Raw genomic sequence first — 27,091 nt, 5'->3', positions numbered from 1 at the left:
TCCCGGAGGAGATCCACATGGCGAGGCAGACCTCTCCTGACCCGCCCGCTGCTCCCCTCAGCAGTGTACTTCGTTGATCTGCCTGTTCTACTCCCCATTCTGTCTCTGGTGAATCCTCTCACCCTCCACATCTCTGGCCTGTACCCCAGTTCTATATGAGTTAATAAATAAATCTTGAAAAAAAAAAAATACATTTAAAAAAAAAGAAAAAACCAGAAATACTCGCTTTCCTATTATCCCCAAAACAAAGATTCAGAAGAGAAATGGTTAGTATGTACTGTGAAAATGTCAACTTACACATTAGCTGCTTTTCTGTTCAGACTCATCTAGAGATTATTAAAAAAATTTCTTAATACCTGAATTTTCAAGATGCCAACCACCTGAGTGGTTGAAGGAGTGATTGTAAACTTCCATTCTGACCTCCAACGACCATTCCTTAAAAATAAAAACAGCAGCTGTAAATAAGGTAGGGAAAATAATTTGAATAAATATTAAACTCCATTTAAATTTAATGTTACAGTATTAAGAGTATGGGGGAGGGGAGTTTGAAGCTGGCCACTCAATAGTTAATCACTGAAATATTCAAAAGAATCAAAACGTTAAACTAAGTTCTGAGCTACTGAATTTAATCTTTACCCTACTAACAAGAAAGGAGCTACATAATTTATGTCACTTCAGAATTTAAACACAGTCAATTTAAACACGTCAAGAATTTAAACACGTCAAGAATTAAAACACAGTTTAATACTAAATCATATAAGCTATTTTTGAAGAATTATTTCAATTGACCCATGTATGCCTCATTTGAGAATAAATTTAATAATGTTGATTATCAGGAAACTCAAAAATATAGTCAAGGCAATTTAACATACAGAAATGACACAAAGTAGCAATAAGTCTTTAAAGAATGACTAATAAACACAACATTCTTAAAGAAGTTTTGATATCTGCAAAGAAAGTAGTTTTGGTATCTGCAAAGAAAAGGTTATTAGGAGTTATAAATTTTCCCTCCCTTTTCCAACTCTGGGTTTAAGTTTCCACATAAAAGGCATACCCTCCGCCTCTGAAACATTTTTTTGCATATAAACTAATACATATTTGTGGTAAGAAATTGTAATATTACCAAAAGCTACTTGTACATACAAAAAGTATGCTGTTCATTTCTGACATCTAGGGAAGGAAGTACAAGACAATATTACTAATTTTTCCTATTAACCCCAAAACAAAGCTCTGGGGAAGAAACTGTTATTGTGTTCTATGAAAATACAACTTCTGAATTATTTTTTCAGAATCGGAGATCAATAATTTTTTTTTTATTTCATATCTGAATTTTCAAGACGTGAGACACGTTAGTGATTTGAAGGAAAGGTAATAAAATTTCCATTCTGATCACCAATGACCAATAGTGAATTTTATCCTATTTTTTTTTCTGATGGCTTTACATGGTAATTCCTTTTAATCTTTTTATTCTTTGCACACTTAACTTATATTCTGACATGCAAATTTATATCTGTTACGTTTTTCTTAATAGTATATATTTCTAAAACAGTGACAGGGCTAATAGATCATTATATTTGGATTCCCTTTGATAATCTTGTAATCTATGCAGAAATGGAAGTCCATAGAATGTTAGTACTCTCAAAGGTAAATAAAGTTAACATTTGAAAAGCACTATTATTAGAAGAATGTGTGACCTACAAAAGAAATGTATATGTTTTCATTTTGAGAATATAATCCAAAATAATCCAGAGAAACCTTGTTGGAAAAAGAACATGGCTCTATTCACTTCTATTTCATGGTTCCAAAAAAAATCATTCCTTCATTTAAGTATCAGTATCAATTAAAGTGAGTTCTAATCGTATACCTTATTGATCTATCTTAACAATACACACATATCATTACTGATTGGGAAAAAAAGAATTTCAAATCAAGTAAAGGTACCAACTATTTCAAAAGATCTTTCCAAAGGAATACTATACAGCCACAGTATGTGATGCTGAGTAGACAGTATTCTTTCATCAATGGAGTAAAAAGTTAGCCTATAATTATATTCCTTCCCCTTTTGTTAATGCTATAGTTACAGATGTGTTTTAATTCAAGTTAACATTAAACCCCTACTATAACTAGACATTAACAAAACAGTACAGACCAAGAAGAAAAGCAAAATTTAAGAACATTCATGACTAGTCTTCTGATTTTTATTCTGCATATATTTTAGATGAGCTTCTATCCCTTTTTTATTTTTAAATGAAGTACATTGTTTTACTGCCTTGTTAGTAATTTGACAGTATGTCTTTTTACCAAAATAGACAGATTTTTACCAAAATTACTGTGACATGATGTTTAGAACTGTGGGATAACATAAGAAAATTTATCTTTTCTATAAAGTAGAAATCATTCTTAACTTCAATGATATAATAAGTCATTGTGGGAATTAAAAATTAATCAGATATGTAAAATGAAATAGTGAGAATAATAAACTCAAGAACAGACATCTTCATTTTATATATGCTCAAGCTAAAATAAACTATTTCTGAAAACCAACTAGTAAATTTACTGTATCTCTATCTAACATACTTGAAGAAAAACTCAGTGAAACAAGAATTTTTCCTTTAGCAATTCAATTTTAATAATATTGATTCTGTTATATATATTCTGGCACAAATTGTCATTCTGTAAAAATTTATTTAGGATCCTGGTAGATTAAAACTCCAGTTTTTAGACCTAACTAGAAGTATCACATTCATAGTAAGTCCATAAAATTAACTTCATATACCAGAATCTTCAGGAAACTATAGCTAGTCGCTAAGGCAAATGTTTATGTACTCCTTCACTAAAGGAAAGAAACTGATTTTCTTTCAATGAGACTATGTGCATTTCCCCAAACCTTCTTGGTTAACATTGTAATCTGCATTTATTTCTGAGATGATTGTAGTGGAGAAATCAAACCACGGACCATGGACCAAACCATTCCATAGATAGTGAGGTTACTGACACTTGCCACTTTACCTACAATAATAGCACCAACAAACTTGGCTAACAAATCAAAAGACTAATATACTTAAAATTAAATACTGTAACTGTATTTACTGCTAACCTTAGCGTGTGTTAACAAAAAAGGTTGGGGTAAAGGTACAGATCATTCAATTCTCAAACTGTTAAAGTCCTGGAAAGCCTCAGAATTTTATAATAGGCAGTATCTCAGAAATATTCTTACTTAACAATAAAGAGGCACAATGACTTGTCAAAGGTCCAAAATTAATAGGGCTTTGGTAGCCTAGATATTAAGAAGGAATATTGTAGTGATTTGTATACAATATTGTAAGGCATAATTGTAATTTGTAGTATAAACCATTATCATTATATTAGTCAACTAATAAGCAAAAAGCAATCCACATAAAAACATTTATGAACTATAGAAAGGATCTCTGAAAGTATAGTTTTCACATAAAAACATTTACTTCAGAGCCCTCATCTTTTCTGTTCTCCTCCTCCACATCAGTTCTGTTCAAGAACAGCCCCTTCTCAGAATGAGCATATGGGCCAACCAACTGGTCTGTTTGCAGGCACACATGTTCCCTTGGGATGCTTGCCCACATTCATTTCACTGAAAAGTTCAATGGATTTACTAAGACCTTTAAAGGATTTGGCTGGTTATGGAACAGATACCTTTCTTATATCAAAGGTTTAAAGTTTTACACTGTTTTGATAGCTCTTAGTCAATTACACATGAACAAGGGTAAGCAATCAATAAAACAAGAACTATAAAGAATTATAAGCAATGTCAACATTCTCTAAAACACAAAATTTTAACTTACCAGAAATTTTTTGCTTGGAACTGATGGCTTTCTATGCATGCAATTATAGTTTGCTGTCCATCTATTTTTTTACCATATACCTTTATTGGTAAAGAAAAACAAGAGTTAAATTTAGGGCCACAAAATGTCTAACTTTAAATATCAATAAATGACTGCAGATTGTTTAGTACTTCAGCAGAAACATAAAGGAATACAAGTAGCTCAAATCCACTATAGTAGCTAGAAAAACAAGTAGTTAAATAAGTGCAATTAATGACAAATTCTTAGTGGACCATAAGAGTTTATAATTAGAATAGCACAATTTTTTGTGGAAGTCCTTAGTTTTCAAGGGTTTTACCTCATATAACCTTTCTGGCTGTTTCCCAAGAACCAATCTGTGTAACCTCACAATAATGTATCTCACCATTTTTTGCTGAGATACTTTAAAAAGTGTCAAGATACAGGTGAGAAAATTAGCTTACTTATAACTGATGACCTGATATTTCACCTCTTGCCTACTGCTTTAAAAGTAATGAATAATACAAGAATGAAGACTCTAACTTATTAACCTAACTACCTATTCTTGATAAGTTATTCTTTCAAAAGAATCTTAAACAATAAAGCTATAATTTAAAGAACTTGAAAGGTACTTTAGGCTGTTACCAAATAATTATTGAGGGCTACATCTTTTTTTTTTTTTTATTTAAAGATTTAGTTATTTATGCACACATAACTGGGGTACAGGTCAGAAGTACAGGGGCAGTGAGAAGATTCACCAGAGACAGAGTGGGGAGCAGGACAGACCGACTGATGAAGTACACTGCTGAAGGGAGCGTGAGCAGGTCAGGAGAGGTCTGTGGGTCACCTCCGGGCCAGGGATCGAACTCATGCTTAAGTGGCTACCTTCTTAGTGCTGTGCCACCAGGGAGGGCCCCAAGGGCTACATCTTAAGGGGACTATATAAATTCTGTCCTAACTAGAAAACCTGAGATTAAAAAGGCATGTCATTAATAGTATTAAGTTATTCTGGGACACCATTTATAAACCAGAATACAGGGTCATTGTAAGAGGTAGCCAGAGACCAGATCAAAGGAACTTATAAACCATATTCAAAAACTTGAACTATTCTAGGTACAAGAGGATTTCATACAGGGGATTTTCATGCTATGATATACATTTCAATAAGTCATTCTGACTATGGAGAACACTACAGAAATACAAACAAAATGAGGGAGACTAAAAGGAGGGGGAAAAAAACCTCACTTATTTTCTGCCATATTTCATACAAAAAATGTAAAAATAGGCCAAACCACAAAAAGAAGCTTGGTTATAAAAACATGATGTAATTCTATTCCAAATTATTTTATTTATTCTAAGATATCATAAGTTAAGGAAAAGAAATTAAACATGAGATTAAAGATTCTCTTCATATCATGCCCTTTTAATTCCTACATGGATTTAATTCAAGGTACAACCATTTTAACATTTCTGGGCCATCATAACATATTTAGCTATTTAGTTTCTTAGGAAAAAATACCAATTATTAGAAATATTACTTGAAGGAAAAAGAATGACAAGTTTTAAAATGTCAATACTCTAAAGTTATTATAAATTTCAAGAAATTATAAAAACACTGACATATTACATAAAACAAAAGAAAAATGCTCCATATTGATGACTTACAGTGCAGACCCCATTTGGATAATGTTCTTTTACATATGCTCGCAGAGCAGTTTCTACTGAAGTTCTCCATGATTCAATTGCATTATCTGCTTCATATGGTCTTGGATCAGTTGCTTCCTTTCTTAAATGATCAAATTTGAAACAGATTCTGTTTTTTGGATCCAAAAACTTTCCATTTCCCAAGTCACCATGCTCTGTTATCAATACCTTGAGCAATTCAATGAGTTTTGGGGAAAAAAAAAATTAAAACATTTAAGTTCTGACATATATTAATATATTCACTCGAGCTTATTCTTGAAAACTATAATTTTATACCAAGCAACTGGTTTTACGACATGGTACAAAATAATATTTCTTCCAATAGAACTTCCAACCACATGGTTAAAAATATATATTCTAATACATTGCTGGAACCATGTGTTATTTTTTGAGAACTTAAAACAGTATATTATTTTTGTTATTAGTCTCCAACTTCTTAAAACTAATTAACTGATAATAATCTTCAACAAGGATGGTTATAAGGATGGATTTAATTCAGTGAGAATCCTCCTCAGTGTATCCTATATTGCTCTTAGGTCCACAATCCCATCTACTGTGAAGTACTTGGTTCTTGTTTTTATAAGCTAATAATTGACAGTTGTTGTCACCTGATTCCAAAATCTTAAAAAAAAAAAAGATAATCTGTTTAAGTTACATACCTTTAAATTATATATTTGACATTCTGTGCCTTATTTTAAAAATATCCCTCTCTGGCTTGCCCTGGTAACTCTTAATCTTTGACTCATTACCTATTATCAGTACTTCCTCTTCTCTGATTCAAATCATGCAAAGATAGGCTGTACCTTATAGTTTTTCCACTTATAAGTCCTACATAGACAAATATATACACACACCGGGGTTTTTTGGTCAGTTTTATGAGAGCGGGAGGAAAATACACCCATGCACACATTTTTCAGCACCTGGGTTTTTTCAACATAAATATCTCAAATTCAGCTTTGTTATGTCATGTTGTCATTCTCACTACTTACAGACTATCACTTTATTTTCAGGTTATTTCACTACCTGGGGAAAATAAATGTTATTGTGCACGTACACACACTTATACTGATTATTTTAATTTTCACTGGATACTTTTATTTCTCTTTTTATTTTCCTTGTAGAGTTTTTAGGTTTCCAGTCAGTCAGTCTACTTATCTAGCTAAGATAACCTCTTCTGACCTTATATTGAACCTATAGAGACATTTCCTACCAATTTTAGCCATTTTACAAGTTTTTAATTCAACTGAAATTTATTTCTGTATACTGTAAGAGACAGAGGTCCAACTTATTTTTCATATGTTTTAGGGCTAAATTCTGCTTTTGTATAGCTACTCTACTGATCTCTTTGTCTACTTCATACACCATCATTTGCATTTGACTCTATTGGTTGTAATCTATCTTCTGCAATTAAGGCAATTTTCTGTTTTTCTTACATTTTTCTTGTTTACTTTGAGTGTTTTTTTACCTAAACTTTGAAACTTTCAATGAATTTTAAAAAATACCTGTATTAAAAATTCAAACTGTGTTAAATTTATGTACTACCTTTTAATATTTTTATTGTTCGGACCCTGTTTTTATGATTTTCAAGAAGACAACAACCATTTCATTCATAATCCTATGCCATATTAAGATTACTGTTGGGTAATGTATATTTTAACTACTATTTATAGCATACCTCCTATGATTTAAGAAAATTAGAAAAGTAAATAAGCAAAACTAAAAGATTTCCTTTCCTGCCAACAATTTCTAGTTTAAATTACTTCCTGGACAATAAAGGAAGGTTAATGAGTTTTACATGAGGACCTGAAATTTATTTCAGGAAATTATTTTAAGACTAGTTGTTTTTCATTTGGGGGAGGGAGTAGGGAAGGTTAATTATACCAGAGGTTCAAAGTATTTCTAAATGTTTATGAATGAAGCTCTCCTTTTGTTTTATTTATATACCCCCACTTATAATACATAATGGTGGTATAAGTGGTTTTTTTTTTTTAAAGCAGTTACTATATTTAGGAGGGTTTCTCATATCCCCATTTAACTTAAGGGTTTTGTTTTTAATAAGCACAAACTGCTGATTTTTCAAATTCTCTTTTTATTGTCTACTGACATATCACAAGGTTTCTCCTCTTTGATTTGTCGGTTAATAGGCAAGATTATTATTTTATCTTATCCTATCTGGAACACTCTTGTATTCTAGTAAATTCTATTTTTCTTAACATTAATCTTTATATATATTTCTGATTCTATTTGAAAACATCATTTAAACTTTTAAAATCTGAAGTTATATATGAGGTTATTATAAATTATTACTTATTTTTGGGTTATCTTTACTAGGCTTAAATTTCAAAATTATGATAAGATTGGAAAGTGAGTTTAGGAGAGATTCCAAATTCGAAAAAGGTAAATTTGTTTGATCCAACACATCTTATTTTAGGATTTAATTTCTACTCTCACTTTCCCCCACAGCTACACAACTATACATTATATAACAAATAATGGCCAAATCAAGCTCTGATATAAGTAACCACCAAGGAGTAACTATTACTTTCTTTCTCATGTTCTAGCTACCCACCTCCTTCTTCAAACCATTTTATATACAAATCATGCTTCATATAAGCATGATGTAAATTAATATAGTATTTATTTCTTAATTAGAAAACTAAAGCAAAAAAAAAAAAAAAAGCCTGTGACCTTTTGTGGTTTCTTAGCATTTCTATCTTGCACTTTGGAAAGAAAAGATTATTTAGTAATTACTAAATGCTAAGTTACATGAAGAAATGTAGAATTCCCGAGCAACCAAATAAGATTTATGATATAAATCTTACTAACATATAGCCTAGGTTTTAGATTAATATAGGATTAATTTTTTTCCCTATTAAAAACAAGAAAGGAAAAAATAAAATTAAAAAAAAAATTACAAAAAAAAAAAGAAAGGAGGTTTAAAACAATCATTTTTTAAAATCTGAAGAAAATGACATTTGCTATTTCTTAAAGGGACTTTCTAATAGCACTATCAGTTTCAACAAAAGAAACTTTGCTCAATTACTTTGAGCAAAGTGGCTATGATTAATAGGAATTTCCCCCCCTACTTTTAGACATACCATTACACAGTTCTTACAGGATATATTAATCATTATAAATAAAACAAACATTCAGATAATGTGTTTACAGGAAACATACCTGATCCTCATAACCTTCAATTTTTACTGGAGTGAACTGGTCCAAGTTATACTGTGCAAATGCACTGAAGAAAAAAAAAAAAAGAATTAATAACTTAAAATTACATAGTACTTTTAAAATGTCAGCTAACAATTCAACCATTAATAAAAAGACTCCATTACAGTACATGGCAAATTAAATAAAACCATGACACTCCATTACTGATCTCATACTAACTATAAATACTATATAGATAAGGGTATTTTATTTATTCATTTTTTAAAAAAAGATTTATTTATTTATGCATACAGAATTGGGTTACAGGCCAGAGGTGCAGGGGGTGAGTGGATTCACCAGAGACAGAGTGGGGGGCAGAACAGGCAGATCGTGAAGTACACTGCTGAGGGGAACAGTGGTCAAGTCCAGAAAGGACTGCTGTAGTACCATGTGGGCCACCTCCCTGGCTGGGGATCGAACTTGTGCTGCAGTGGCTATCATAGCTTCACTGTGCAGTGCTTTAAACTGCTGCACCACCAGGGAGGACCCAAGGCTATTTTAAAAACTAATTAAGTTAGTTTTATTCAAAACCCTGTTTGTGTGCTAGTTATGGTTAGTTATCTGTAAGATACATATTTCGCTATACTCTGTTTCTTAGTAATCTATAAGATACATCTACTAGAAACACGGTAGGTACTATAAGAGAGGCAAAGAATAAACAGTGATGTTATGATCACAGACAAGGCTTAAATTTTACAAGGTAAAAGATAAAACCATAACACAAGTAGGAAGTAGCCTAAGCACTACAGAGAATATGTTTTTTGTTTTAAATTACATTCTGATGAAGCAAGGGTAGTTAGGGGTATTTTCATATGGATATAATACTGAGAAATGGTCTTGAGAAATTGGATAGTTTCTACCATCTTACAGAAATTGGAGGGACAGGAAGACAAACATATTTCAATTAGAGGAACTAGGGTAGTCAAAATAGGTTAGGTAGACAAGTTAGGTACAGCTTTTTAGAAAGCAGTAACTCCTGCATGCCACATCCCCTCCCGTGGCGCCTAAGTGAGAAATCCTTAGAGCTTGGCACGGTCAAGGTACTGGGCACATGGGAGGAATACATGGCCCTCCAGGAATAAAAGAATGGCTGATGCTTGAATGGTCACTGTAACTTTTGATTTGTTTCCTGATTCTGCTGACATACAACGTACTAAACCAAAGCAATGTTATGAACACTGTGATTCGTTCTAACGATACTCTTGAAAGGAATGTAGCCTCCAGTGTTCTCGATGTTGATTTAACTCTGAGAAACTTTTCTATAATCTTTAATTCTATTAAATCCTGTATACCAGGTGGCTTGTAAAAGAATGGAGAAAGCAATTAAAAGAATTAGCAAGGCAAAAGTGATAGATAGGGTTTTTGTTTAGCACCACTGAACCTTAAATACACAATGGTTTCTTAGGGCCCCAGGTTGGTTTCAGGCCCCTGACGACATCTCAGAAACAATAAAAAAGATGTATTATCTGTCACGCTTCTATTGAAAGAATCATTGTACCCCTATATTTGCTTGCCAAGGAAAATTGTATAAATGCTCTGCACTCTTAAAAATAAACTACATTCAGATATACACTCCTAGAAGTCATGTCTGTCTGTCACTCAACCTCATCCTTGTCCACCCTGCGCCAGAACTGCCATCCCTGAAACTTGTCTCCTGCTCCTGCTGCGCTGGTCCACAGCACCTGCACCTAACACAGTAGTGCTTAATTGTATTTACTCAATTGAACTGAAAGGCCCTGAATGATGGAATAAAAATGAGTACTGTACTTGGGAGGGAAAGCAAAATCAGTCCTTTTATTTTTTTTAAAGAAGCTAGAACTACTTCTAAAGAAGATTAATTTTACAATATGTATGACAAATTGGGCAATAAAACAACTATGACCAGAAAGCTGCCTAGAGTCTAAATTAGAAATGATGATGAGGAGTTATCTCTAGTCTCATCTGAATAATGATCCATTATTAGGTAATTACATGCTGTATTTGTAAGAAAAATTCTCAACATACAAAAAAAATTAAAAAAATACATATATGGAACATACTGCATCTTATTAAATCTAGTACATTTCTTCCACTTAACCAAAGGACAATGAGGATTTTTAAATTTAGCAATGTATCTTTCAATCTAATCTACCTGGAAGCTCTTCGGATTACTCATGATGGAAAGATGTTGACTGAATTTTCAGGCATTAGCTACTAAGTCGCCTGTACAAAGGAATGTTTGGTTGAACAAAGAAAGCATTACTGGTGAGCTAATAGGAGATTAGTAAATACAAAAGTAGAGAGGTAAAATTAAATTGCTAGATTTCAAATTCCTAACAGCTCAGAATCAAGAAAGATGGGGGTAATGCAGATGTGCACAGAGGGGGAGGGGGAAAGAGGTCGCATTCTATATTAGATGCAAACTCATATACTGACCATCTACCTTCACCTGAATTTCTCTAGATTTACTAGATAAAATTTTCAAATATTATACAAACAGAATCAGAGCAAATTTTCCTCAGTCAGGATTTCAGATATGGGTTACATGTTAAGATGAAAGCAGCTTACTAATGGAGAGAAGACACTGTAAGACACCTAAAAATCCGTTTAATTTCATCTTTCTCAAATGGGTCCCCAAACTTTATGTTGGGAGACAGGAGTGGGAAAAAGAAATTTCTCTGAAATCCTAAGGTAGCTGTGGGCAAGTCATAATTGCCATCACTGGTCCAGACATCATGTACTAGGATTTAGAATTAACTAGCTCTTTGAATAACTTCACAAACTCAGTAAATAAATATGTATCACGTACAGTATTAGGTATTTATGGATGTCTTAAAAAAATTGCCAATCCTCAGAGATCTCAAAAATCTATTAGTCAAACAGATTCCTGACAAAAAGTAAAATTAGCTTAAAAATTAGAACAATCACAACTTCAAAAGTCAAAATTTCTGAAATAATTTTAACTAATTTTGCACATGCCAAAATGTAGTATATAAGATACTAACTACTGTCAAATACACACGAATAGAGAATTTCATGTTCTATTTGTGTCCCTCTATGCTAAAAAAATTTCTATTCTAGTCTAGTAGGTACATGTAATTATATGTATTGAACTTGATATGCAAATCTATTTCAAAACACTATTTAAAAAAATTTACTTTTTATTTATTTATGCATACAAAAACTGAAGTATAGATCAGAGGTGCAAGGGGTAAGAGGATTCACCAGAGACAAAGTAGGGAGCAGAACAGGTGGATCCACTGAAATACACTGCTGAGGGGAGCAGTGAGCAAGACAGGAGAGGTCTGCTGTGCCATGTGGGTCAGCTACCTGGCTGGGGGTTGAATTCATGCCTTAGTGGCTAGTGGTGATAGGTTGATAGTGCTGACATTTTAACCTCTAAACCACCAGGGAGGTCCCTACCTAATAATCACTTTTAAAATATTTCCTCCCGGAAATGCACTGAACTATGGTGATGGCACATGAGTGATTTGGTGATGGGAAACCCAAAGGGATTGCAAATGAGATGGAAAAATGCACAAAAATATTTGGAGTATTGTTTAAAAAAAAAAAAAAACACATTTCCTCCCATATCACTTTAGTTAATACAAATATACAATACTCACTGGGCTGCTCCTTCCCTGAGAAGATTATCATTATTAAGCAGTAACCGAACATCTGCAAAACATATAATACATTTGGCTTTATTACTATTTCTTCATGTTTGAAACCTCTGTGTAAAAAGGCAGAGTATTTTAGTCCCTCTCTCCCCCAATGCAAGCAAGATCAAAATATTACTCTGATGGTCAAAATAACCAGAAGTACACACCGAGTTGTTAATAATAATTAAAAAAAAAAAAGTTAGGAAACAGAAGAGGTAATGAAATGGAAATATGTGTTATTTTATATCCTTAATTGTCAATGTAGGCAAACTGTAATGTATCTCCAAAGAACAAAGTGAAGATAAACTACACCAACAAGATGGTGTGATAAGATCAGCATAAGATAGTTATTCTATACTTCTTAGTTTAACAATATTATGAGTTTCAAATGAAAGTGTGCTGTAGGAAGTACTTTTTAAAGATTTATTTATTTATGCATACAGAACTGGGATACAGACCAGAGGTGCAAGGGGGCAACAAGAGTCACCAGAGACAGAGAGGGGAACAGAACAGACAGATGTACTAAAATACACTGTTGAGAGGAGCAGCAGGCAGATCAGAAGAGGTCTGCCATGCCATGTGTGTCACCTCCCTGGCCCAAGATCGAACTAGTGCTGCAGTGGCTGTGATAGCATCATAGTGCTGTGCTTTAAACCACTGCAGGGAGGGCCCAGAAAAGATACCAAGAAATAGTTTATGAACAGAAAGCAGATATAGGCACTTATGTCCTTATACAGCTCATGGTGAAATAACAGATAGATGAATTTATACTGACACAGATAACAACAATGCAGATAGTGTCCTGTTTACTGATTCTTCAATCTCTACTAATTTTAGATTCTATTATCTGACCATAAATCATTTTTACTAAAATATATGTATTAAAAAAATTGCCTATTTGCACACCTTTTTTCAGTAGTAAGCCTTGACTGGAAAAAAAACTTTGCTAATTTTGAAAATAACACCAATTTCTAAATTAATTGAATTTAAACAATGGAATCATCTAACTAAAAAAAAAAAATTGTAAAAACAGACATGTGCCCTCCCTGGTGGCACAGCATGTTAAAGAGCAGCACTGCAAGCTGGCCGTAGCTGCTTCAGTCTGAGTTCGATCCTCAGCCCCGGAGGTGACCCACATGATGTGGCAGACCTCTCCCGACCCGCCCACTACTCCCTTCAGCAGTGTACTTCATCAATCTGTCTGCTCTGCTCCCCACTCTGTCTCTGGTGAAGCCTCTCACCGCCCCTGCCCCTCTGGCCTGTACCCCAGTTCTGTATGCACAAATAAATCTTCAAAAAATACAGACATTTATAATTATAGTTATTTCTATCCCACAAAGCATCTAGGATATTTTACTTGATAAATATGATTCTTTTATCTGCAATATCATAAACACAATAATTAACAGAGGTATTGCACAGTGGTGTATTTTTTCCAGTTCCAAACAGGGAATACATACCTTCATCATGACAGAAAAAAAACAGAATTTGGATAAAGTTAAATACTTTTTCTTTTTAAAGATTTCTTTTTATTTATGCATGCATGCAAGAACTGGGGTGTAAGTCAGAGATGCAAGGGGTGCAGAGGATTCACCAGAGATAGAGTGGGTAACAGAATAGGCAAACTGACTAAAATACATTGCTGAGGGGAGCCGCAGGCAAAGAGAAGTTTGCTGCGCCATCTGGGTCAGCTCCCTGGACTGGCCAGTGATCGAATTTGTGCTGCAGTGGCTACCTACAGTTTCACAGTACTCAGACTTAACTTAACCTTGTGCCACCAGGGAGGCCCAATTTAATTTTTAAACTATACACACTCCCTCAATTAAAACTTACATAGTATCTTATATTCCACTTCTATTACACAGCTCACTCTTTAACTCAGGCCTACTGAACAGCTCATCCTAAAAGCCCAAATTTACTGTACCTCACCACAGAACATAGCAAAATTCAACACCAATTTCAAATAAGATTTAGGCAATTTTAAGGATTCAAACATTTTTTTCTGAACCTCTGTAGTTGAAGCATTTGTAGGGCATTTGTTTAGTTCAGGGTAAGGCATTTGTTTAATTCAGGGTAAGAACAGTACAACTTTTCTTAAAATTATAATTTATTCTTGGCTCCATGATTTGCACAGAATCAGAAGCTACTGCTTTGGCACATTTTCACCTTTATCAATTTAGTTACAAGACAAAGTCGACAATATATTTAATAAAACCTCCAACCATCAAATAAGTTAATGTATTACAGAGGCTTAATACTCAAGCAAAAATAAACTGTATAGGAACCATACATACTTTTAAACTCACCCCAAGTCCCCAATTTATTGCTCGGTATTTTATAGTTACCTTTAAAAAGCAAAATTACTTTAATTTCCAGATTTTTTAAAAGTGAGATTTGCTATTCTTCCCCTAAGTGTAGTTCAGTAGTTAAAGTTTTAAATGCAAAAGAATTATAATATATAGTTATATCAGCACTGTCATACACTTATAATTTGGGGATGATCTAAGCGATTTTTCAAGGGTAATCTTAATTTTACACATTTCACTTTGCCTGACATTTTAGACTCAAAACTAATGTTTTCTGAAGTAAGATTCCATTACACCATACATTATGAATGAAAATGAATAACTAAACTTAAAAGACATATTTACATTGTTTACTTTGGAGTACTGTTTAAAAAAATGAAATTAAAGAGCTCCATGCAAATTAGTTTTAGTTGAAGACATGATGAACAGAACATCTATGTGAAATAGAAGCAGCATTCTTATGGTAGTATATTCTTTAACTACCATAATTAATTTATTCAAATAGAATTATCGTATTTATCATAAATACATTAGATTCCAGCCATTAGGCATTCATTTTTTTTATAAAAAGGAAAAGGGCCTTTTTTTTTTTAATAAAAAGGAAAAGGGCCTTTTTTTTTAAATAAAAAGGAAAAGGGCCATTGTTTTAACAGGTTACTCTTATTGCTAAAGAGAAGCTATTAGTTTTTATAGCTACTAGCACACTGTATAACAGCTTATATTTCTGGTCTAAAATAACAAAATGTTTTTACATGCACTGTTATCTTATAGGCATGGTAAAATAATGAACCCCTTTTTGGATGTTCATACTGACATTTGAATCTTCTATTTTTTTCTAGAAAAAAATAGAAAAATGTATTTAATAAATTCTAAAAATTAATTAAAATTTTACTTTTAAGTGATCTATAGTCATTCTTTTAAGGTTAATTTACTCAAATAGAATTATCATATTTATCATATAAGTACATTAGATTCCAGCCATTAGAAAATCTAGACCAACAAAAATTTTCACTGTGACTGATAAAATTCTACATATTCCCTTAACTTAGTTGTTTTATTTAACTTATTCTTTAAAAAGAGCTTGATATAATAAGCCTTAATGCTATGAAAGAAACACTCACCATTAAATACTTCATTAAATTCTCCAGGAGGGGCATGAATAATGAACTTTGCTGCTATACGCACCTAAAATAGAAACAAAGATTTAAATGTGTCAATATCCTAGGCTTCTACTAAAATAATTTTTTTTTAAAAAGTGAAAAAAATATGAGACTTGTTTGCAACATGATATTAATACATGTTACAATATTATACTATTTCAGAGTTCTATACTAAAAAGGACAAGATTTCAAGGACAGTGACAAGTATTCATGCAATATCTTTAAGTTTATTACTGTTTTAATCACCTGATATAAAAACGATGTATAGACTGATTATACATAAAATATGTAATTTCAGAGACACATTACAGAACACCACCAAACTTCTAAAGAACAATCCCACATCCTAAATATTAAACAAGTTGTATTCAGTCACTCATTTTGCAAACCTTTCGTTCCAGGCAAGTCACATTTAGCTGGCCTGTCCTAGCAGCTCAGGGCATAAGGTAGGAACCAAAGCTGGACAGAATTCCCTCAAAGTGTGTACTGTCACACACATCCACACTCATACAACTGGGACAATTTACAACTGGGACAACATGCACTTCTTTGAGGTGTGAGAGGAAATTGACATAACCCAGAGAAAACCCACACAGCTGTGGAAAAAACATGCAAGCTCCACACAGGGAATGGCCTTGGCAGGAAATCTATTTTCTTCTCTTATTAATGGTACAAGAAAACATCATTTGAGGACCTAGTGTTAATGTGGCTAGAATGAATATACTCCTCATTACAGGTCTCATGTACGACAAGGCCTTGCAAAGGTTAAATAAACTTCAATTTAGGGTCCCTCCCTGGTGGCACAATGGGTTAGGACATAGCACTGTAAACTAGCAGCAGCCACTTCAGTGCGAGCTCCATCCCTGGCCCCGGAGCCGACCAATATGGTGCAGTAGACCTCTCCTGACCTCTCCCACCTGTTGCTCCCCTCAGCAGTATAATTCGTTGATCTGCCTTTTCTGCTCCCCACTGTTTTCTGGTGAATCCTATTTCCACCCCTGCACCTTTGGCCTGTATCTCAGTTCTGTATGCATAAAAATAAATAAATCTTAAAAAAAAAAAAAAAAAACACCAAAAAACTCAATTTAAAACAAAGGAAAAAGCCTTTGTAGTTTAGAACCCCCCAAAATTGAAGCAAAATCAATGGTTGCTATTGGTATACCTCTGGTATCTATAATGAAATTATAACAAAAATGAGGTTATTTAAATTGGGTTTTATCATGCACTATCATCAATTATGTCATTCACTAGTTACAACAATCCCAGAGGTAGTTATATATTTGCACATTTTTTTAGATGAGCTGTTAAGTAACAATCTGATTTCTGAACCTACATTTTTATTTTTTGCATAACTGGGGTACAGGCCAGAGGTGCAGGGGTGGTGAAAGGATTCAACAGAGACAGAGTGGGGAGCAGAACAGGTAGATTGACAGCTCACTGTTGAGGGGAGCAGCAGGTGAGTCTGGAGAAGTCTACCACACCAAAGATAACCTGGGTCACTTCCCTGGCCGAGGATTGAACTTGTGCTTAGGTGGCTGTGACTAGCTAGCTTCAGGGTGTTGTGCTGTGCTATGCTGGGCTTTAACCCAATGCACTGCCAGGGAGGGCCCCCCTGAACCTACACTTTTGGTCACTCTATTATGCTATTTCTCCTATTTCAAAGTTTTGGTATAGAATGAGTAAAATCCTCCCACTAAACGATGGAATGGCAGAATATGACTTTAGCTATCAACTGCCTTAATGCCAACTTTTTTTTTTGTATTTAAAATGTCAATAGCAACAATTTATGTGAAAGAAATTTCTTGAAAGACACAAAAACCAAAGTTCACCCAAGACTATAACCTGAATAGTTCTATAGATTTATCAAAGAAATGGAATTTATAATTAAAAGACACACACACACACAAAAGCCCATGTTCCATGTTTTCTTCTATCTAACATTTAAGGAACAAATAATATCAACTCTACACAATTTTTTTCCCCAGAAATAAAAGTGAACACTATCCAACTCCTTTTAAGAAAACAGCACTGTCCATACCAAGAAGCAGACTGATATATTACAGGAAACACAACTCTCAAGCCAAAAATGCTGATAAACATATCTACAAAAGTCCTCAAAACACACAACCCCCAGCAAACTGTATCCAAAAGAAAGGACAGGGGTTTACCCTGAAAACGAAGAGTTATTTCAATACTTGAAAACAATGATAGCAATTCACAATAACACCTGGCTAATGGTGAAAAACCTTGCAATCATCCAATGATCTGAACAAAACACTAACACTTATCATCCAATCATGATAAAAGTTCTTAGCAACTAAGAAGGCCCTTGATCTGACAAAATCTACCTACAAACATCATAATGGTGGTGCTAGTGAATAAAGAAAAAAAAGAAAAGAAAGAAAAAAAAGAAAAAAAAGAAAAAAAAGAAAAAAAAAAAAGAAAGAAATCCAAAAATAAAACCTTCTGTTTGCATGCAACATGACTGCTTACAATGAAAAATTTCTAAAGACCAAGAAAAACAAAAGAGGATACCTATAAACTGCTCAAGTATAAATCTACAAAATATATGTAGGTCTACTTTGGTGAAATACACATACCAGGATGAACAAAATCAAAGAAGAGCAATATAAATAGAGAGTCATGGTATGGTCATGGATTAGAAGATCCAATACTGTGAAGACAACAACTTACAGATTCAATGAAAATCCAATCAAAATTCAAGCAAGATATTTTTTTGATACACATCAATAAGCTGATTCTAATACTGATGTGTTTATTATTGATATTACTTTCTATATTTGGGGAACAAATGCAGATTAGTTTAGCCATGTATTAATACTCCATCCCCCAATGCAAGAAAAAAAAATACATATATATATATATAAACACATATAAATTACTCTAGTGCCTACCCATCCCCACACTCGCTAAGCTATTAAAAAGATTTTACACAAAAGAGGGAATGAAATACATTTTACACCCCTAATAGTAAATGCAAAGTATTAAGAGTAAATGAACTAGAAGGTCAAAACAATTTGAAAAAAGAACAAAGTTGGAGAGAACTCACACTACCTGATAGTCACTTGTATCTGCTCTTTTCTCAACAGAATGGAACATTTATATATTATATTTATCTTTTTTGTATATCTTATACAAAATGCTTGGATAAAGAGAAAGAAATAATAGTTTACTGTCCCAGCTTTTAGTTCAGCTTAGTACACTAAACTCTACAATAACTTTAACCTGGTAAAACTGAATGAAGTCATAACTTGAGTCCTAAATCAGTGCTCTTGACACGCAGCATCTACCCCTTCCTTCCTCCCAGATGCCTGGAAAGAAACACTGGTGTCAGGGTGAGGCACAGAGTTCCATCCAACCCCACATGTGCAGAGAGGCATCACTTGTGGCTAATAACAAAATCCTTGGTTTGCAGGAGGGTCGGGTGTACGTGGTGAGCAGTGCAGCAGGGCCACCGAGGCGTTAGGGAGTGGTTCGACTACAACATGTGACCTCATAGTCCTGGACTTCCCATCAAGACCTGAAATGATAAGGAGTCATCTAGGTCTGGAGTTCAAGTCACAGGCAAAAGGGCTGGGTGTGAACATTGGGCTGATCTGAAGGATGGTAGAGGTTCCAGAGATCAGGAAAACAGAGCTGTCATCTGAGCCAAGGCTGGCAAGCTGGGTCCAGGGCCTTGGCTCCTGCCCCAACTGCTACAAACCACCTTCCCCACAACAACCCCTTTACCAGACGTTCTCCAAAAATACCCACTTCTGGTGTTGACAAGCCCTTAATGACTTGTTATGAGATCGTTATGAAATCATTCCTAACAGGAGCCAGTAACAAAGGAGAGATAATTAAGTCTCCCATGTAGCTAATTTCTCCCAATATCCCACCTCCAATTCACAAATGGAGTTTAGAAATACAATAAAATTAGTCTGGAGCCCTCTCTGGTGATGTAGCGGGTTGGTGCTGCACTGCAAAGCAGAGTCTTGGCTGCTTCAGATCCCCGCTCTGGAGGTGACCCACATGGCGCAGCAGAACTCTCAGGTCTCGCCCACTGCTCCCCTCAGCAGTGTACTTTGTCGATCTAACTGTTCTGCTCCCTACTGTTTCTGGTGAATCCTCTCGCCGCCCCTGCACCTCTTGGTCTGTACCCCATTTCTGTATGCATAAAAATAAAAAGTAATTATTCTGTACTGATTTTGACTCCATTTTGGAAGTGACTTCAGACAATATTGTGTGTAAGGAGATGAAGTTAATGCAGAATATTTAATATCCCCTAAACTTATTCCTCTGCTATTCTTGATAAAATTATTGGCACCATCTAGAACTCATTCCCAACTTGCTCTCTCCCCTAGTCACATCAGTTTGTCTCTCCAGCCCAAGTAAATAAAAAATCCTCCTTTAATTCCATTTAATATCTCTTAGTTCTTGAATTGTTAGTGTAACTGCCCTTCCTCCAAGTCTCATCTTTCTCCAAAACTCATTTTCTACCACTTGCCACCAGTCTGGTATTTTTCAATGGTAACTGATTTTTTTTTTCATACTGAAAATCATCTAATGGCTTCCCATTGTCAAAAAGATAATTAGTATGACATACAATATACTCTTCCCTATCTGAAGGCTGTAAAATGTAATTGTTAACAGCATAAACTGTAAAATAAGACTGTACAGATTCAGACTTAGTTTTACTGCCTACTATTTGTATGACCATAAGAAAATTAAAATCAATTTCTTCACTTCCAGTAAATGAGAAAGCACACTTAGAAAAGTGTGGCACAAAATAAGCACTCAAATAACTATTAACTTTTTACTCTTTCTGCCATTTTCTAATTCTTATAACCTACAGGTTTCTAAATTTATCCCACATGTACACACTACTGGAGCCTCCCTACTGTATTCAGCCTCTCAAATAAGAACTCTTCTCTCTGACCTCTGTATCACTGCATATAGATGACTTGGCCACCTTTTATCTACTGTGGTGAAATTGTATAAAGCAGCATAGTACCATAATTATACTCTGTAAATCATCAGAAGATAAAGTCACATGAAAAGGAAACTCCAAGATCAAATTACACTATTAAAAATTTCTTGACTATTTAGTAGCACAACCCCTAGCAAATAATTTTGAGAGTTAATTTATCGAGACATGTGGTACAAGGCTTAAAATTATGTATGCTTTGACATCTGGGGGAAACTGGGAGAGCACTGAATGGACTAACTGCAAATTCCCATCGTAACTCTGCCCCTGATGATAAGGTTCCCTAACCCTACAACCCTCTTTATCACAGAGAAGCGTAATAGTTCCTGCTTACCCCTGAGTTTTCTGCCAGCCTAGGGAATTATTCAAGTAAGCCAAGCACATTTTCCTCGGGGAACTTGGAATTCACTCCACCCCTTGAAACTACAAAAACTGCTTCCCACAGCTTCTGCTTGTTCACTCTATTCACTCCTTTGCTTTGTGTATGTCCCTCTTTCCTGATATATTCAGTATATAAAACAAATAAATTGCTGTTGTGTAGTCTCATCTGTCTAGTGACAGGTGTTGCATGTACAGTCATGCCCACAACCCTACAGCAGGAATCCCTCCCTCACCAACAGAGTAAAGGGAAATGATTTAAAAGATTTCACTTTATCTGAGAAGTAGAAGTTAATATTTAAAATATATTTTAAGAAAGCAACTAAGCTGATATATAGGCCACACAGAACAGCTTAAGGAGATTCTTCAAAGATACTTACTTTTCAGTCACAAATTTACAAGTGTAATATCCCTATAACTTTATATTTTCCTGTCTTTTGAAAGATTTGAAAGGAGGTAGGGAGTTGCCACACAAAAGAGGAAAGGGTTGGTATGAGCAACCCGACAAAAGCTGCAGACAACAAAATTCCTTCACAGAAATGAAAAAGTTGCACATGAAGTCCTGAAATTCAGCAGCCAACCTAAACTAACTATGTGAAAAAAAAACAAGCTCTAGAATTCTTAGTAGATGAATTTGTGTTTAAAAACTGTAATTTACATCAATATCCTTTACAGATGAAAATAATCAGGATTCAAATTAGAGAATGATGTGGATCAAACATTTTAAAACCTCTAGACTTACTGTAATTCAGTACTAAATGATCAGAACCAAGAAAAATCCTGTGGATACCAATGAGGTGGCAGAAGATAAGCTAAAATAGATAGAAACTCATACACAACTTTAGGCAACCTTCCTTTACTCTTGACTCTTTGGCATATACTGAACCCTATGCAACTACAGAAATTAGAAGATAAAGTTAGCTTATTAAACAGTGAATACTGCTCTTTGATGGAGCAAACTGGAAGACGTGAAAGTGAAATGAACTTCCTAAAACATGAACACTGTGTCACCCTAGTAGTTTCTCATTGTTCAACCTCTTTTGGAAATTTTAATTGTGTATCTTGTGTTTATCTTTGAGTCCTGCCAACAATTCATCATATTTCCATATTCTGGACATTATCTCACATCGTCATCTCCTCCTTGATTAAGGCAGGAGACATTAGGATAGAGATTTCCAAATCTCGCCACCTGTTAAATTTGCTTGATAAGCTTTTAAAAAACAAAACATACAGATTCCCATTCCAGACCTACTGAATCAATCTCCAGATAATTAAGACCAAGAAATCTGTATTTCAAAAAATTTCCCCAGGTAATACTGATGGGTAGTGAATTATTTTATACCCACTGTCCTATACGGAACTATACAAGAAAATTTGGAGGTGTTTGGTCTTGTGAAGAAAAGTAATCTGAAATTTCACCTGAGTCTCAAGAAATGTGACAAAAAGATTCACTGCCTTACTTGTAAAGTAAAAAACGCTATTGTGTACTTTTCCACTTTAACTACAAGATTCTCACACAATATAAAAAAGTGCCTAAGCCCATTGAGAGCACCAAGCACTGCACAGTTGGTTACAGGTTATTTTGAGTACACTTAAAAATGGTAATTTGTTTTGATAGGTTTTCCTTTAGAATTTTCCCTTTATAATCACTTAACCTAAAGACAAAATCATCTGAATTTAAAATCAATTTTTCCTTATAAAAATTTTTTTAGTAGCTGTAAAATTTTTATTTTTACATCATTTTGTGCCTTTTCCCATCTCAGCTGTAATCCCTGTGGGTTTCCCATCACCAATTCACCTGTGTGCCATCACCATAGTCCCATGCACTTGCCTTCACCCCCATTTTTTATCCCATTCCTGACTCCACCCCTGTAAAATGTCTCTGGTATAAAGTTGTTCATTACTATTATCCCTGCCCCCACTCGGGTCCTTTATGCTTCTGCTATGAGTGAAACCATTTTCTTTTTCTTTCTGGCTTATTTCACTAAGCATGATTCCTTCCATCTCCATCCATGTTACTGCAAAAGGCATTCGTTTATCTTTTTTGACTGCTGAGTAATATTCCGTTGTGTATATGTACCACATTTTTTTTTATTACAAAGTTTATGTTTACATCATTTTGCACATTTTTTTTTCCATCTCGATTGTAATCCCCACGGGTTTCCCATCACCAAATCACCCATGTGCCACCACCAAAGTCCCATGCATTTCCCTCCCTTCCCCCCCCCCTTTTGATCCCTTTTCCTACTTCACCCCCTCAACATGGTTCTGGTATATGGTTCATTATTTTGTTATTTTCTCGCCTGGTCCATTATACTCCTGCTATGAGTGAAACCATATGGTATTTTTCTTTCTCTTTCTGGCTTATCTCACTAAGCATGATCTTTTCCAGCTCCATCCAAGTTGCTGCAAAAGACATGTGTTTCTCTTTTTTGGTTGCTGAGTAATATTCCATTGTATATATGTACCACATCTTTCTAATCCAGTCATCTACTTTTGGGCATTTGGGCTGCTTCCATGTTTTTCCAATTGTAAATAAAGCAGCAATAAACATGGGGTGTACCACATCTTTTTAATCCAGCCATCTACTTTTGGGCATCCTTAAATATGTTTTTACCACTTATGCAAAATATTAAGAAAACCATGATTCCACAAACAGGTATTATTCTCTGAAAGAAGCTACATAAATTATTTATCATAGTTTCAATTTTTTTTCTACTAAATCATTTCTCATTTACTCCTAAATTTCTCCTACTTAACAAAAAGTACCACTATAATGAATTAGAAAAAATAATAGTAATATGTTTTTTCTCTTTAGAACTTTTTTTAAAGAGTAATTTATATTTACTGTTGCAAGTCTTATCCTTTAGTCAATATTCACTGAGTGCCTTATACAGTGAAATCTCAACCCTGATGGCCCATTCAAGTCATGGGGGGAGCTCCCACCCTCTACCCAAAAAGTATAGACTTAGGCTTTAGTTAGCCTGTGTATCCATGTTGGTTCATAAACTATCCAGTTGATTCAAATGTGAAAGAGATGAACAGCACGGATTTACTATATGACAGACATTCTGCTAGAATTACAAAAGAGTAAGACACGGGGCCTGTCCGGTGAAGAATACAGGAAATAAGAACATCGGGTAAACCTATTAAAGTTAGTAAACGTTTTAACAAAAGTATGTACACATTGGTAAGGGAGCAGAGACAAGCCAGGGCACAAAAGAAGATGAGGGAAGTCTTTCAGTCTGTTTATTAAAGGATGAGCAATTTATAATGCAGACAGGCTGAAAGGCTGTATCTGGAAGGGGGGAAACATATACACTCTGGTAATCTGGCTTTCTCTCTCTGCAACCTGCTCCAACCTCCAGTAAAACTGTTGTTTCAAAGTCCACCAAAGAGCTCTTGTCTACCACTTAAATAATCAGCTTTAACAGCTTTATCTGCACCCAATTTTCTATTTGTAAAAGATAACAAGGCTACTTTGATAAGTGAGAGGATGTATGTTAAAATGTCTGGCATTAAAGTAGATATAATTTACTTCTCATTTCTTTTTCTTAAATCCAAAGTCTTCTCTTAATCTTATTATTCCTTCTTAATCTCTCTGCAGTATGGATACTACTCTTTCTGGAAATTCTTTTGAATTTGGCAATATGAGTATCTATTCTGTGCAAGATATATAACATTTCTACTTTAAAGGTGGACATTCCTCACCTTTTGTTTTTTTTCTCTTATTCCTTAAATGAATGTATATCCAAAAGTACTTGTCCTTTCCTCCTTGCTTTTTGTTCATTCCTTCCCCCCCCCCCCCCCGTAAAAGATATACTACCTCTGTGGCTTTAACCTACAAGGAGAGAATTTCCAAACCAATATATAATCTCTGCGCCTGACTTTTCCCAAACTCCATTTCTACATTTCTGTATCAGTAAGGAATCTTCACCCAGACATCCCATGAGCATCTCACACTCAGTATAACCAAAACTAAATTCACCATTATGCCTCCCTGCTGTGCAACCTCTTTTCTGTGTTCTCCAGATTTTGAAGTTTGCAATTATCTCTGACTCTTCCCTTTTTTATACATTCACAAACCAAATCCTGTTGATTCCAACTCTGAAATCGGTCAGCAACTGTTATTTTTTTGGTTTTGTTTTGTTTTTATTGTTCGTATCTGGTGAAACTACTTAAGTCTGGTTCCAACATTTAATCCAGGTTGCAAACTGTCCTCAACTAGCTCCAATGTGTTAGACCAGTGGTTCTCTGTCCCACAGAAAGTTATTGTGCATTGTAATGATTTGGGGGAAGGAAGGTACAGAGGATCATAAATACTTGTTAATCCCACACTGCACAGAACAGCCCAATCAAGACAAGTTATACATCTCAAAATATCAACAGTCCAGAGGTTGAGAAATCCTGTGCTGAGGAATGGTACAATTTATCTTAACTCACAAAATACCTGAGGCAGATATTCCTACTCTCCTGATTTCCATTTGTACTCTGACATAAACTTGCATCCAATTAATGCCTACCATCCTCCAAGGCAAAAGTAATTTTTGTATCATGTATTTCCATGACTCTGTAAAAATGTGTGTGTGTTATTTTTAACTGTGTACAGTATATATATATATATATATATATATTATATAGTTTAATTCACCCTTGAACTGTATCTACCAAACAGGTGTTCAAAACAAAACACTTCTGTGCGAAGTCTGAAAAAGCTCTACTAATGTTGCAGCAGCTATCAAGTTTCTGCTTACTGAGGAAGCTTTACATTTTACTGGTACAATAGAATTCATTCACCTATAGAATAAAAACTGGAAAAAGTATTCCTCTATAAATAGTTTATCAGTGGAGATTACTCTTCAGTTACTACTGAATTTACATTAATTGTGTAATATAATGTCAACTTATATTGATTTTACAAAGTTTCTGAAGCCAAATAATGATTGTATAGTGAAGAGGAAGTATATAACAGCTTAGAAGAACATTTAGCATTTAAACCATAGCCACTAGCACCACCTATAGCTTAAAGAGCAACTGGAATTATCTTTGACTACCTAAATCTTTAAAATCTACAACACTACTTTATCAGTGAAAAATTTTGGCACTATGAGGTCTTCCCTCAAAATCTGTCTTTACATGCTACTCCTACTTTTCATGAAACTTATATTTTCTCAGATTTTGCAAATTCGTGATTCCTTTTTACCTTCACTCTCTGAATCATTCTAGTTATCACATGCAGTATAATGACAGGTGCTAAACATGGTACTTTTCTGTACTTTGGAATTCCAAAATAACCAGGAGAAAAAGACAGGTTAAATAACTATTATGCAAAACTGTATTTAACACAAATGATCTGTTACAGAGTTCAGGAGAGAGACTAAACCAGCCATGAGACCTGAGCCAAATCCTGAAGGATGAGTTAAAAGAGTATAGACCAGGGAACAGCAGCAACAATCAAAGAGGATAAAAAATCATAAACAGAAAATTAAGTACCATTTACTCTTGTATTTACTACATGCCAGGCACCACTTGTACTTAGAGCAAACTAATGGAGAAGATACCATTGTATCCCCATGTTTCAGAGGAAACTGAGGCAGAGTTAAATAATTTATCCAAGAATACAAACCTTTTTGAAAGTATGATTAAATAATAGTATATACTGGAAATGTCAGGACTATTTAGGTTTGAATGGCAAGGCCACCAACATTTTCAAGAACTGAGCTTCCTTGTAAAAGTGATTTAGGGCCCTCCCTGGTGGCGCAGCGGGTTAAGGCACTGCACTGAGAAGCTTGGGCCACTTCTGCATGAGTTCAATTCCGAGTTCAATTCCCGCCTGCCCCGAGGAGATCCACATGGCGGGGCAGACCTCTCCTGACCCGCCCGCTGC

General features: G+C 34.5%; 1 protein-coding gene across 1 annotated transcript in view; it reads right to left on the bottom strand.

Annotated features, from left to right (window-relative positions):
• CAPZA2 (capping protein (actin filament) muscle Z-line, alpha 2) overlaps positions 1-27,091 on the bottom strand; it is a 36,989-nt gene that overhangs the window by 5,507 nt on the left and 4,391 nt on the right. The window contains exons 2-7 of the mRNA XM_004676968.2: positions 15,801-15,864; positions 12,338-12,389; positions 8,697-8,760; positions 5,481-5,687; positions 3,819-3,898; positions 357-435 (exon numbers count right to left, since the gene is read on the bottom strand). Coding sequence (XP_004677025.1) covers positions 357-435; positions 3,819-3,898; positions 5,481-5,687; positions 8,697-8,760; positions 12,338-12,389; positions 15,801-15,864 — 546 coding nt within the window. The remainder of the gene's footprint in view (positions 1-356; positions 436-3,818; positions 3,899-5,480; positions 5,688-8,696; positions 8,761-12,337; positions 12,390-15,800; positions 15,865-27,091) is intronic.

This window comes from Condylura cristata, unplaced genomic scaffold, assembly GCF_000260355.1.
Source record: "Condylura cristata isolate star-nosed mole 26May11 unplaced genomic scaffold, ConCri1.0 scaffold00005, whole genome shotgun sequence".
Lineage (NCBI taxonomy): Eukaryota > Metazoa > Chordata > Mammalia > Eulipotyphla > Talpidae > Condylura > Condylura cristata.
Note: the sequence above shows the minus strand (reverse complement) of the source record. Positions and strands in the feature narration are given on the sequence as shown.